General features: G+C 44.5%; 1 protein-coding gene across 2 annotated transcripts in view; it reads left to right on the top strand.

The window, feature by feature from the left end:
- Positions 1–14982, top strand: part of LOC126458105 (acyl-CoA Delta-9 desaturase-like) — a 660845-nt gene that overhangs the window by 587569 nt on the left and 58294 nt on the right. For both annotated transcript variants that reach the window (XM_050094930.1, XM_050094931.1), the window contains exon 3: positions 8873–9003. In XM_050094930.1, coding sequence (XP_049950887.1) covers positions 8873–9003 — 131 coding nt within the window. The remainder of the gene's footprint in view (positions 1–8872; positions 9004–14982) is intronic.

Genomic DNA, 14982 nt, shown 5'->3' with positions numbered 1-14982 from the left:
AGAGAGAAATAATGCAGAATCAATTGAATTGAATCTCATCTAATGTGCTGCTCCTGTACATCATACTAGTACATACCGGTACCATTACTGCAACAGAAGGGGCTCAGTATAGCGCCCATCAGTGTGCAGAAAAGTCTGAAAGCGCAGGATTGCATTCTGCACAGCTGAACGAAGCATGTCCGTAGGTACAGGGTGTTTCAAAAATGACCGGTATATTTGAAACGGCAATAAAAACTAAACGAGCAGCGATAGAAATACACCGTTTGTTGCAATATGCTTGGGACAACAGTACATTTTCAGGCAGACAAACTTTCGAAATTACAGTAGTTACAATTTTCAACAACAGATGGCGCTGCAAGTGATGTGAAAGATATAGAAGACAACGCAGTCTGTGGGTGCGCCATTCTGTACGTCGTCTTTCTGCTGTAAGCGTGTGCTGTTCACAACGTGCAAGTGTGCTGTAGACAACATGGTTTATTCCTTAGAACAGAGGATTTTTCTGGTGTTGGAATTCCACCGCCTAGAACACAGTGTTGTTGCAACAAGACGAAGTTTTCAACGGAGATTTAATGTAACCAAAGGACCGAAAAGCGATACAATAAAGGATCTGTTTGAAAAATGTCAACGGACTGGGAACGTGACGGATGAACGTGCTGGAAAGGTAGGGCGACCGCGTATGGCAACCACAGAGGGCAACGCGCAGCTAGTGCAGCAGGTGATCCAACAGCGGCCTCGGGTTTCCGTTCGCCGTGTTGCAGCTGCGGTCCAAATGACGCCAACGTCCACGTATCGTCTCATGCGCCAGAGTTTACACCTCTATCCTACAAAATTCAAACGCGGCAACCCCTCAGCGCTGCTACCATTGCTGCACGAGAGACATTCGCTAACGATATAGTGCACAGGATTGATGACGGCGATATGCATCTGGGCAGCATTTGGTTTACTGACGAAGCTTATTTTTACCTGGACGACTTCGTCAATAAACAGAACTGGCGCATATGGGGAACCGAAAAGCCCCATGTTGCAGTCCCATCGTCCCTGCATCCTCAAAAAGTACTGGTCTAGGCCGCCATTTCTTCCAAAGGAATCATTGGCCCATTTTTCAGATCCGAAACGATTACTGCATCACGCTATCTGGACATTCTTCGTGAATTTGTGGCGGTACAAACTGCCTTAGACGACACTGCGAACACCTCGTGGTTTATGCAAGATGGTGCCCGGCCACATCGCACGGCCGACGTCTTTAATTTCCTGAATGAATATTTCGATGATCGTGTGATTGCTTTGGGCTATCCGAAACATACAGGAGGCGGCGTGGATTGGCCTCCCTATTCGCCAGACATGAACCCCTGTGACTTCTTTCTGTGGGGACACTTGAAAGACCAGGTGTACCGCCAGAACCCAGAAACAATTGAACAGCTGAAGCAGTACATCTCATCTGCATGTGAAGCCATTCCGCCAGACACGTTGTCAAAGGTTTCGGGTAATTTCATTCAGAGACTACGCCATATTATTGCTACGCATGGTGGATATGTGGAAAATATCGTACTATAGAGTTTCCCAGACCGCAGCGCCATCCGTTGCTGAAAATTGTAACTACTGTAATTTCGAAAGTTTGTCTGCCTGAAAATGTACTGTTGTCCCAAGCATATTGCAACAAACGGTGTATTTCTATCGCTGCTCGTTTAGTTTTTATTGCCGTTTCAAATATACCGGTCATTTTTGAAACACCCTGTATGTTGGCTACCTCTCTTGATATTCTACGCTTCAGATCAGCACATATGTGAATGTTCCACTAAACTCTGTCCTTCAGGTAGCCCCACAACCAGAAATCACCGGGAGTGAGATCAGATGATCATGCCGGTTATGCATTTGGAAACGATCGGCCGATAATTCGATCATTTTCAAATATGTTTCGGAGAAGCAGGTGAACATCACGAGCGATGTGCCGTGGAGCCACATCCTGCATGAAAACTGTTGAGTTCAACGCGTCTCTCTCCTGTAGGGCGGGTATGACAAGCTGGCGAAGCACATTGCAGTAACGCTGCCCAGTCACACTGCTCGTCTTTGGTCCTTGAGCGCCAACCTGTTCAAAAAAGTATGGGTCAATGATGAACGTAGCCGTGAAGCCACACCAGACGCTGACACGTTCACCATACAGAGGAACTTCATGCACAGTGACTAGAGGTGAAGATCCCCACACTTGGCAATTCTGTGTGTTCACCTCACACGTCAGAGAAAAATGACTCTCGTCTGTCCATAGGTGGTCCAGGGCCAGCCCTCGTCAACATCAACTCTAACGAGAAAGTGGAGAGCGAAGTCAACAAGTCGTTGTGCCTCCTGTGGTGCAAACTGCTGTACGATATGGATCTTGTACGGATACCGCTTGAGAATGGTTCGAAGCACCTTCTGTACAGTGGACCACAGGATGTTCAGCTGTCGTGACACAGCACGCGCACTGCCTGACGATCGGGAATTGCGTGCAGCGTTGTCTGCCATAGCAGCAGCGATTTCATCAACCATCTGTGGTGCAACCGGTCTTCGGCCTCTTTCCGGAGCGACGCCCAGTTCTTCAGTTGATTCGAAGTTCTTCATAATGCTCCGCACAGCAGGTGGAGAAAGAGGACTCTTCCGTAATCCTTTCAGCCGGCGATATTCTCGAAGTGCAACTACAGCATTACTGTTGTTTTGGTAATAGAGCTTCACCAACAATGCCCTGCTCCTTTTGTCCAAGCTCATGCTGACACGTCAACAAGTGCACTGCGGCTGGTCAGGTGTGTATGAGACTATGAATCACAATGACTGATCATGGCACCTGGTGGGCACAGCTGGAACTGTACGTTGGCGCTGTGCGGCATGGCAACCATGCACCCCATACTCGTGACATTAAAGCTACCAAGTTTGGTACTTGTACGGTAATTAGTTTCCGTGTTATAACGTGTTAAATAGGGTAAGTTTAATTATAACCACCCGGTGTATTAGATGTGGTTTTCAGTTTAATGGAGTCTGATTATGATACGTGACAGTTTTGAAAAAAAAAACGGTCGCATAATAATATCATCGGCAGGTATGTAAATTAGAATTGCAGTTCCCTGTGACAGTTAGAACGGCCACCAGAGTCCGTTAGTGTTGCACGTGTTTAGTGTTTTTACCCGGCCTGGTAGGATGTTAAGGGTCGTCAACAGCGTCAGATGTTGAGTGATCTCTGTGGAGGAGAAGGAGGCGCCACGTACTCATGTGAGACAGCATTATCGGCACCTGACAGAGTTTGAGTGGGAACTTACTGTGGGCCTCTGTTTGATCAGATGGTCGAATTGTGCAGTATTCAGATTTGTGGGGCATTCGAATAAAACAGTGGCCCGATGCTGGAATGTATGCGAACATGAGGACAGGCACATTTGCCGTCAAGGATCCCGTCGATTATAATTACCACAAGATAAAATCTCCATATTCTGCACCAAGCTTATCATAACCTCTTCACACCTGTGGCTGCCATTCGAAGGAAGATGGCGTATAAAAATCCATTCGACATCGAGGTCATTAGAGACGGGGCACAAGCTCGGATTTTGTCAAGGATGGGGAGGAAATAGGCCTTGCCCTTTCAAAGGAACCATCCCGGCATTTTCCTGGAGCGATTTAGGAGCCTGCCATTCGAGAAGGGGAAATGGACCTTGTAACATTCTGTATCATCTCGCACCTCGCAGCTGTCGGATTAGGAATTACTATCTTACGCCTAGGCTGCCGTTAACATAACACAAACGGCTGCGTTTGTAGCAATACTGTGACCAGGAAGCATGAAATTGGCAACGGATGTAAACAGTGTGACGTATGGAGGTTTGGTCGGTCTGGGCAGTCGAAGCAACAATCTGAAAATCTGTGTTCGAGTCCCGGCATGGCATCAATTTTCATGTTACTAATAGGTAGTACATCTATAACTAATCCTGCTAATGTCAAAAAATTGGCACTCAGCGTATAAACTACGTGTCAACAGTCAAAATAAATCTCATGTTTAAGTATAATTCTTCAAAAAATTTCCATTTCCACCTTGGCTTTATTATTATCACCGTCATTTAATTTACACTGTCAGTATTAAGTTAACGCGTGGAGAGCAATGTTCTGAGCCATATATCATGAGGTTTTATAGTTTAGTACGTATGCCACTATGGCAGTATTGATATTCAAATCGTTGACGGGTATGGAGTGTTGTTTCAGTCGAGTGTACTAATCCGACAGTTACATATTTAAATGGCAGACTGTATTGTATACACCCACACAGGGTGACAGCAAATTTTCGTGTAAATCGAAGGAGGAGGGGGAGAAAGGAAAGGGATTATTGATATCAGCTGCACCAGAACTTTGTGCGGCATCTGCAGCTACGAGTAAAAATGTGTGCCGGACACAGTGTTTATCGCAAATGCGCAATGTCGGCGCTCCTCTCTCCTGTCGAGCGATCCAGATTCCCACCTGGAGCCCTCTATCCTCAGTCCATGTCCTCCATTATTGCTACTTTGAGATTTCCGCAGATCAGACGTAATTGTGTATCCGCACTGAATATGGTGGATCCATTGCCCATCGAGGCTAATCAATTAAATATCCAAAAGAACAGACACCACGCACTCACATCAGTCAATTTTCGAGGACGCCAGTAAGCACTTGAAAACGGTGCATCGGCGCAATCAGCTGATCGTGAGAATTAAATAACTGGCATCAAGACACAGCAAAGATGGACAGTAAAATAATTTATTTTAATACGTTTCATAAACGTGTGGCACTCGACATGAGAAAACTTACCTGGTTCTCCCGCCAACTTTGAGATCATACCATTATTTTATGAGCCTCTGCCTAAAGGCCTTCTTTCTCTCGTCAGCTGAGAGGTCCTTTGCCTCTTCTGGGTTCATGTTTCAGTCTATATTCTCGGTAATTTTGTACGTTCTGTCTCAACGTATCCCTAATTGTCAACTATATTTTCAAGGTTACTAATTTATAGTAGATTTCTGCGTACTTTAGAAATTATCTTTTTGAGGTCAAAAAATCCAGATTCTGTGAGCAAGACAGTCCTTGTCGATTCTGTATATGTATCCACAGAAGAGCTGTCTTCCCTTTCTGACGTTCCGCTACAAATCTTCATTAGATCTTAAATAACTCATATCCATCAACCAATCTGTTGCCTAAACTTTTTAACAATATCTTCCTTCCTCTTTTTATCAGCTGGCTGAATGGCCTTTGGTATTCATAGTTACGGTGTCCTATTGAAACAATCCTTCTGGTTTGATGCACATATTATAATATTTTAACTCCATCATTTCTCGTCGTGAAATTGTTTTGTTCGTAGATAGACCATGTCTAATTTTAAAATCCTAAAGCCAATCGCTTCCTGTTAGTCCTTTGTCCTTTGTCACCTTATGTAACAGTAAGTATTTGAATTTTTTGGCCCGTTCAAACCTCCAGTATTCGGTGATCCCTCTTTTAGATCTTTCATTGAGGTGTGTCATTTTACTTTGTCGAAGGAATTTTATAGACATACTCCCTCACCTACTTCCTTCAGGCGACTGGATCATTTTAACTTCTGACACGAAATTGTTACTGAAAATAGGCATGTCAGCGTACTTCAAATTGTCGTCTTCGGGAGTTTCGCCATTGCCGGGTCCTTTCCAGCTGCTTTACTATTTTATAGGCTGGCAATGATTTGTTTGATTTCAGTTTTAGATGGCGCCAGCTATTTTATTAGCTTCTGAGGTCGCTGGCTTAAGCTAAGTTGCAATTCTGGTTAATCACAGCTGCGGTATTTATCGAAATATTTAGACTAAATCTTACAGTTCTCTTTACTGTTTTGGCACAACATCTCCTTTTCATCTGTAATAAACAGGCTGTAGATCTGATACCATTACCTGTTCTACTTGGAAATTTATTAAAAATTCCAGAGCCTTTATCTTTCAGGCTTCTCTCGGCGAAGTAGATGACTTTCGAATTTCTGACTTGGCAGGAGAATTAACGCTGTCGTTTCTCTTTAACTATGATGACTACGTTAACCAGGGTGCAAACCTAGACACTTTGAAATCTTATCAGAGGTTGTTTTTCCGGAAGTCCTAGTTCATTGGTTCCAGCTATTTCGCACTGAAAGTATGAAATAAAGATAAAGGGCGACAACATTTTAACAGCCCTTCGACGACGAGGTCATTAGGGGCAAATGGCAGCACAGTATGGCAACACTAACTTACGTTAGCAACGATATCTGTCAGTTAGTTAATTTTATGTTCCATAGATCATTTGAACGATTCTTTTATCGAAATGATGTGGAGCGAGTCAGTTTACAGGACATGCATAGCTCATTCGTGTTAAGTTTAGTGAACATATTATTTTGTAGTCCTACTCATGCAACTTAAAAATCAGAGTTTTTATTTTTGTTTTTACAGGCAACCAGTTTTTAAATATAAAACATTTTAGATTAGATTTCAAAAATACATCGCTACCTGTCAGACATGTTTAGGCTGTTGGACAAATAATCAAAATTTTTGTTGCTACAGATTGAACTGCTTTCGAGTCAATAATTGGTAATCAAGATTATTTTTTCCTCAACTGTTGTACGTAGGGACTTTCTATTATTCTCAAATTCTGATGACTTATTTATCGCAAATTTCATTAGCGAATATATGTATCCTGACGGTGCAGTTAAAATGCCTAAATGCTTTAAAGGAACCTACATGAGAACAGTGGTTGGATACCACACCTTATTCTTATTGCCCACTTTTGCGCAATCAGTGCTTTTTTTTCCAAGTGATGAGTAACCCAGAATATTATTCCATAAAACATTACTGAGTGTAAATAAGATAAATATGTGAAGAAGTTCGTTCGTTTGTTTCCATGACCAGCAATTATACTAGGAGCAAAATTAGCTGAATTTAATTGTTTGAGCAGCTCAGTAAAATGCTGCTTCTTCCAATTTAAGTTTTCATCAATATGTACGCCCAAGAATTTGGGGCAATCTCCCCTGTTTACACAGTTCTGTTCATGCGCTGCATCAACTGTTGGTGTGACTCTATTTATTGAACAGAACTCAATATAGCGCGTTCTCTCATAATGTAGGCAAAGACCATTTTCAGCGAATCAGTTATTAATTCTGTGGGAACCACATATAAGAATCTCTTCTGTTGCTTTCTCTAGACTGGATTGTATTATAATGCTAATATGGTCTGCAAAAAGTACCAGTTCTGCTTGATGCATATTACGTGGAAAGCACGTATAAGCATGTATAAGCAATAGGAAGGGACCCGAAGTTGAATTTTGTGGAACAACGTTTGCGATTTCTTCCCAGTTACTAAAATCCCTTCTCTTTCCATCGATATTTAAATTATTCAGCACAACATGGAACACAGATACACTACTGGCCATTAAAACTGCTACACCACGAAGATGACGTACTACAGACGCCAAATTTAATCGACAGGAAGAAGATGCTGTGATATGCAAATGATTAGCTTTTCAGAGCATTCACACAAGGTTGGCGCCGGTGGCGACACCTACAACGTACTGACATGAGGAAAGTTTCGAACCGATTTCTCATACACAAACAGCAGTTGCCGGCGTTCCCTGGTGCAACGTTGTTGTGATGCCTCGTGTAAGGTGGTGAAATGCGTACCATCACGTTTCCATCTTTGATACAGGTAGATTGTAGCCTATCGCGATTGCGGTTTGTCGTACCGCGACATTGCTACTCGCATTAGTCGAGATTCTGTTAGTAGAATATGGAATCGGTGGGTTCAGGAGGGTAATACGGAACGCTGTGCTGGCCTCGTATCGCTAGCAGTCGAGATGACGGGCATCTTATCCGCATGGCTGTAACGGATCGTGCAGCCACGTCTCGATTCCTAAGTCAACAGATGGGGACGTTTGCAAGACAACAACCATCTGCAATAACAGTTCGACGCCGTGTGCAGCAGCATGGACTATCAGCTCGGAGACCATGGCTGCAGTTACCCTTGACGCTGCATCACAGACAGGACCGCCTGCGATGGTGTACTCTACGACGAACGTGGGTACACGAATGGCAACACGTCATTTTTTCGGATGAATCCAGGTTCTGTTTACAGCATCATGATGGTCGCATCCGTGTTTGGCGACATCGCGGTGAACGCACATTGGAAGCGTGTATTCGTCATCGCCATACTGGCGTGTCACCCGACGTGATGGTATGGGGTGCCATTGGTTACACGTCTCGGTCACCTCTTGTTCGCACTGACGGCACTTTGAACAGTGGACGTTACATTTCAGATGTGTTACGACCCTTGGCTCTACCCTTCATTCGATCTCTGCGAAACGCTACATTTCAGCAGGATAATGCACGACTACATATTGCAGGTCCTGTACGGGCCTTTCTGGATACAGAAAATGTTCGACTGCTGCCCTGGCCAGCACGTTCTCCAGTGCTCTCACCAACTGAAAACGTCTGGTCAATGGTGGCCGAGCAACTGGATCGTCACAATACGCCAGTCACTACTTTTGATGAACTGTGGTATCGTGTTGAAGCTGCATGGGCAGATGTACCGATACACGCCATCCAAGCTCTGTTCGACTCAATGCCCAGGCGTATCAACTCCGTTATTGCGGCCAGAGGTGGTTGTTGTGGGTACTAATTTCTCAGGATCTATGCACCCAAATTGTGTGAAAATGTAATGACATGTCAGTTCTAGTATATTTGTCCAATGAATACCCGTTTATCATCTGCATTTGTTCTTGGTGTAGCAATTTTAATAGCCAGTAGTGTAGCTATTGAACGGCCTTAGAACCTAGAGTGTATAGTGCTATGTAGAGTATGAGTCGTGACGCGGCCCCTGAGCACTGCTCAGACTCCTCCTGCAGCTGTGTGGTGTTGCAGCGCTGGTGGTGGTGGTGACGAGCGGCGTGGGCATCACGGCGGGGGCGCACCGGCTGTGGTCGCACCGCGCCTACAAGGCCAAGTGGCCGCTGCGGCTGCTGCTCGTCTTCCTCTTCACCATCGCCGGGCAGGTGAGTGGCGGGCGCAGTCCGCAGCTCATCGCGTACCTTCGCTTTATTGTAACCCGTGTACCTATTGCTCAGTTGTTAGTGGAAACAAGGCTTCGAATCCGAAGATCAATGCTTACCAAAAGAATATAGATAGTTACAAGATGATCGCCATCTCACTAGTGTTTGTTACTCTGTTCAACACCGATCAAAATATAAAAAGTGATAATAAATTAAAGTTTCACTGTAGTTATCCGAAATTCTGAATGCCAGAATTTAGTTTAAAGGAATTTGGATTGCAGAATAAAACTGTCGACAGTTACAAAATGGGAAAAGTTAAATTTGATAAATTATTGGAGTGACCTTGAAATTACACAATGATCGTGTAAGAAAGACAAAGCAGCAACTTGCAAAATTGGTCATTGTACATTAAGCTGTGGATCGATACCTTAAGAAGTTGGGATGATTATCTTTGCCTTGTCATCATGTTTATCTTTGGATTATCAACTTTGGGAATCAGTAATGTACTTGAAAATGGGCTTATAACTCGAAACCTACGTTGTGCAGTACCATTAATAATAAAATCGTGAAACAAGGCAAAAAACAGTGTTGTTTAGTAAAGGTATTAGTTACCATAACAATCTCCAATAATAACTAGTGACTAGCAACAAATTATGAAAACTGTACTGTGTTATGTAACTCATGAGAATGCTGTCTGTCTTAAAGTATGCCTAAGCGTAAAAAAGCTGATTATTATTATTTACTCATTACATTGCAAATGATTGTATTTCAGATTAACGTCGCAATAACCTTCATTCATGCCAACAACTATTTTCAGTGCTAATGATGCGTAGATGTGTGCGCATATTATCGTTTACAAAATACAACATAAAATACTAAAACTAGTTTGAGTTTTGTCGTAGAATATGAATTTCACTTTAAATCTTTTAATTTGAACTGATTGTCTGCAATAGTAGTGCAATACTGAAAATTAACTGTAAATTTAATTAGATTTGGCATCTTTTGACTGTTTCTTTCACTTGTGACCTTCTCGGAATCTATAGTGAGAAGATACGACCCTTCTGATGGTCAAAGACTCGAGTCATTGAAGTTTTTCTCGACAAGTTTGTACTTTGGTTAAACTCAGTGTAATGCTCCAAGAAGTTACTAAAAGGCAGCCATGTCTATTATACAGCTGCAAAATACTGGCTGGATCTTACTTTGCGATGCGTTGCTTGGTGTGCGAAGTAATGCTTATTATGAGATGCATTATTGGCAACAGGCTCTTTTTGATTAGCGAGCAGCTGAAATACATTTGGGCAACACAGTATTCTGCATTAATTCCAAATTCTTCTTGCAGCCAAATGCTGTTCCAACATTCTTCCTCGTCCACTTATAATTTGCCTGGCCACGTATTACAACACTTTCGACGCAAACACTTTAACATTTGCGCGGCAACACAAACCTCTGTTCCACACCACAGATGCGTCGCAACCACTTCTCTGTCTTCATCTGTACGACTGCGCGCACTCCCGCCAACGATGTTATTGTTACACGAAAGATATTCTCTGTGCTTTGTACCATAAAAATTTCCCTGACACTGCCAGCGTGTTGACTACAGTCATCTGACATTATTAATTCTTGCTTATTCTATCAACATGCTTTACATTTCCTTAAAGACTTAATACTGATGAAATTCATTAATACATATATTTACAAAAAAAATGGTTAGGTAAATGAAGCAGCCGAACTATACGTGAGGCACTAGGAAATAGTGTTACAAGTTGTCTCCCATGGAGTCTTTCCGAAAGAGGTATACACTCCTGGAAATTGAAATAAGAACACCGTGAATTCATTGTCCCAGGAAGGGGAAACTTTATTGACACATTCCTGGGGTCAGATACATCACATGATCACACTGACAGAACCACAGGCACATAGACACAGGCAACAGAGCATGCACAATGTCGGCACTAGTACAGTGTATATCCACCTTTCGCAGCAATGCAGGCTGCTATTCTCCCATGGAGACGATCGTAGAGATGCTGGATGTAGTCCTGTGGAACGGCTTGCCATGCCATTTCCACCTGGCGCCTCAGTTGGACCAGCGTTCGTGCTGGACGTGCAGACCGCGTGAGACGACGCTTCATCCAGTCCCAAACATGCTCAATGGGGGACAGATCCGGAGATCTTGCTGGCCAGGGTAGTTGACTTACACCTTCTAGAGCACGTTGGGTGGCACGGGATACATGCGGACGTGCATTGTCCTGTTGGAACAGCAAGTTCCCTTGCCGGTCTAGGAATGGTAGAACGATGGGTTCGATGACGGTTTGGATGTACCGTGCACTATTCAGTGTCCCCTCGACGATCACCAGTGGTGTACGGCCAGTGTAGGAGATCGCTCCCCACACCATGATGCCGGGTGTTGGCCCTGTGTGCCTCGGTTGTATGCAGTCCTGATTGTGGCGCTCACCTGCACGGCGCCAAACACGCATACGACCATCATTGGCACCAAGGCAGAAGCGACTCTCATCGCTGAAGACGACACGTCTCCATTCGTCCCTCCATTCACGCCTGTCGCGACACCACTGGAGGCGGGCTGCACGATGTTGGGGCGTGAGCAGAAGACGGCCTAACGGTGTGCGGGACCGTAGCCCAGCTTCATGGAGACGGTTGCGAATGGTCCCCGCCGATACCCCAGGAGCAACAGTGTCCCTAATTTGCTGGGAAGTGGCGGTGCGGTCCCCTACGGCACTGCGTAGGATCCTACGGTCTTGGCGTGCATCCGTGCGTCGCTGCGGTCCGGTCCCAGGTCGACGGGCACGTGCACCTTCCGCCGACCACTGGCGACAACATCGATGTACTGTGGAGACCTCACGCCCCACGTGTTGAGCAATTCGGCGGTACGTCCACCCGGCCTCCCGCATGCCCACTATACGCCCTCGCTCAAAGTCCGTCAACTGCACATACGGTTCACGTCCACGCTGTCGCGGCATGCTACCAGTGTTAAAGACTGCGATGGAGCTCCGTATGCCACGGCAAACTGGCTGACACTGACGGCGGCGGTGCACAAATGCTGCGCAGATAGCGCCATTCGACGGCCAACACCGCGGTTCCTGGTGTGTCCGCTGTGCCGTGCGTGTGATCATTGCTTGTACAGCCCTCTCGCAGTGTCCGGAGCAAGTATGGTGGGTCTGACACACCGGTGTCAATGTGTTCTTTTTTCCATTTCCAGGAGTGTATTATGGGTCATTAAAGTTGCTCACTGACAAGAACAACAAAAAAAGAAATTTCACTTTTTATGCGTATATAATATAGTAGTGATGCTTCGGACGTCGCGACACTATCCGTTAGGAAACGTGCCATGCTGCAAAAAAAGTCCGTTTCTTTACTCATGTGCCATGACTGCACGCTCCTGCATGGCTGTGCGAGTAATATGGCTGTTCTTTCAGGCACTGGTCGTGTGGGACCAATGAGACTCTTTATACAATTGAGTATAGGTCTCCAGAACCTATCGATTCCACATTCGCATGACAATTGGGATCCTGACCGTCGTCTGCTGCAGTATCATAGAACGATAAATGTCAGTCTCGATAGACAAGGATTCTACCGTTGTTGAACTCTGACACGTACTGGCAGATGTCACTTCTTCTTACACGAGGCAGCACACGGCCTTCCCCCAGACAATATTAAAATGCTATTTCTGAATGACAAACCTGCTCCGTAATCTCTCTTTAAATACCTAATCTAGATGGCGTTACTCCTGCCTACTTCGTGTGTCTGCGCTGAAGTGCTAATCCTTTGCACATCCAAGCATGCCAGTATGACGTTTGTGGCCTGAATCGTTCGTGGTCTAGTAATTTTTATGGCCAGAAGTGCCTAGGAGTGTGGCACAAAATGTTGTAAGGAACTTTAAAATTTATTTCTAAAGTACTGTCCCTTTTATACGCCAGCAGCTCTACATTAAGCATGAGAGTCCAAGTTGGCAACTGGGTCCACTCCCAGAATTTGATCTACACTGAGTGCCAGTAATTCAGCTTCCACGCTAGTCCAGTAATCGTGGAGATTTGCGAAGCCATTTCCAAGGCAGTACTGGAGACTCAGGATCTAAAAAGGATCTGTGCGTCCCACACATCATGATTATTTTCACGACATCGTTATGCTATTCAAGTTTGATTGGAGAAGTTTCTTACTGGCCATTTTCATGAGACGTTCAAGAAGTAGTGTTCGTCGTATGATGTCGGCTAATCCTGCAGCCCACTACGTGAAAAAAAAATAGACTCATTATACCAAGGGTGTTACTGCAGCGTAAATGCAATGTAGTGTGACTCCGATGTGGGTACCTAAGCACCGAAATGTAGTCAAGGGATTACTGTGGCATTCGTGTCTTTCCGGCGTGCATACCGTAAATGCGTAAACGCGAGCCGTGGCGACGTTATTACCAAATGCGTCCAAACAGAGCCAGCGTGCTGATATTCATTTCTTGGCTGTCAAAGGAAAATCATCGGTAGACATCCTTCAAACAATGAAGAATGTGTACGGGCAGCATGTCTCTCGAGAAACTTCGTTGTGGAATGGTGCAACAACGGGTGCTACTGCTTCGTGGTAACACACATTCCCATTTCGCACGTGTCGTAACGCAGAGGTTACGCCAATTCAAGCGGGAGACACTATAGTCCTGATCCCTCCCCATGTGATTATCACACCTTCTGTACCTTAAAAAGATCCTGAAGGCTCGACGTTTCGTGTCGGACGAGGATGAGCAGCAGGCAGTTAGACCTACTCACGCAGCAGGACACGATGTTTTTCAGTGATTGTCTCATTGCTCATGGCGATTTTGCCTGATTGGTATACCGATTGTGGACTGTACGGCCTGCGAATGGAAACTTTTTGATCACCCCCAACACTTAACATAGAGCGGTAAAACCCATCCTTTACAGGATCCTCTGCAAATGCAAAGTGAAGAGCCTGATCTTGTTTGTTGGAAAACAAGTTTTAAAGATGTCTAGTCGTTCGCACAAGCCCTATTAGTAAGACCACCTGTGGATGCTATGTCTTCAAGTTGTCGTTAGCAGGTTGCAACTAAGAAGCTGGCTTAGGCAAAGCGGTGACTGACCATCCGCCATAAGGTTTTTCCTACGCAGCTTGTAGAGACAATACTGTTATGCCCATTTGCGAAAGGGTGGACCTTCTCGTACTTGAGCAAGAGGTATTAACATCGCTTCCTTCAAACAGTGAAAGAAATTTCCTGACAGTTTTATTTCGAAGAAAACGACGCGTATTGTCGGGAAGGCTGCCTACATCGGCTATCAACAATGTCTGGAATATGGGTCGAAGAGAAAACTTACGCTGTCTGGGCCTGTACTATAGTTACATAACGATGAATCGATAAAAGATATGATTTGGAATTGAGAAGGAAGTGGGGGCAGGTGGGGGCTTCGCCCAGTCTAGTTGATCTGCTAGGTACTGTGAGGCCTGCGAGATCCTTCCACTTGCTGCTGCTCATACGACTCTCAGCTTCATGCGTGCTTCCAGTGTTACACCAACACACTGATCCCTGTGGGTGTTGCTTCAGTAGTTATTTACTTAGTTTCTTGTTCTGTAGATCAAATCAATGATAACGCTATGATGTGGAACGTGCCAACAGAGCCCACATAGAACACTTACATACAACTAAAACAAAAAACAAGATTTACATGGCTGCATGCTTGTCACTTACAGGGTTTTAGTGACGAAGTATCTTTACTGAAGAATTCCTCTATGGTATAGAAGGAGTTGTTAAGAAGAAAGCTCTTTAATGTGCATTTGAAAACATATCTGCAATCTCTCAGACGTTTTACTTCCATGGTTAGGATGTCACAGAGTTGTATAGCTGCCTATTTGTCTCCTTACTCTGACAAATTTAGAGTCATTAAACGGAAACGCATATCACTTTCACTTTTAGTGTTTTACTTGTGAATGTCTCTGTTATTCTCAAATTTAGATGGATTATTAATAATGAAT

This window comes from Schistocerca serialis, chromosome 2 (assembly GCF_023864345.2).
Source record: "Schistocerca serialis cubense isolate TAMUIC-IGC-003099 chromosome 2, iqSchSeri2.2, whole genome shotgun sequence".
In the NCBI taxonomy this organism is placed as follows: Eukaryota; Metazoa; Arthropoda; class Insecta; order Orthoptera; family Acrididae; genus Schistocerca; species Schistocerca serialis.
The sequence above is the reverse complement of the archived record's forward strand: the minus strand, read 5'-3'. Positions and strand labels throughout refer to the sequence as shown.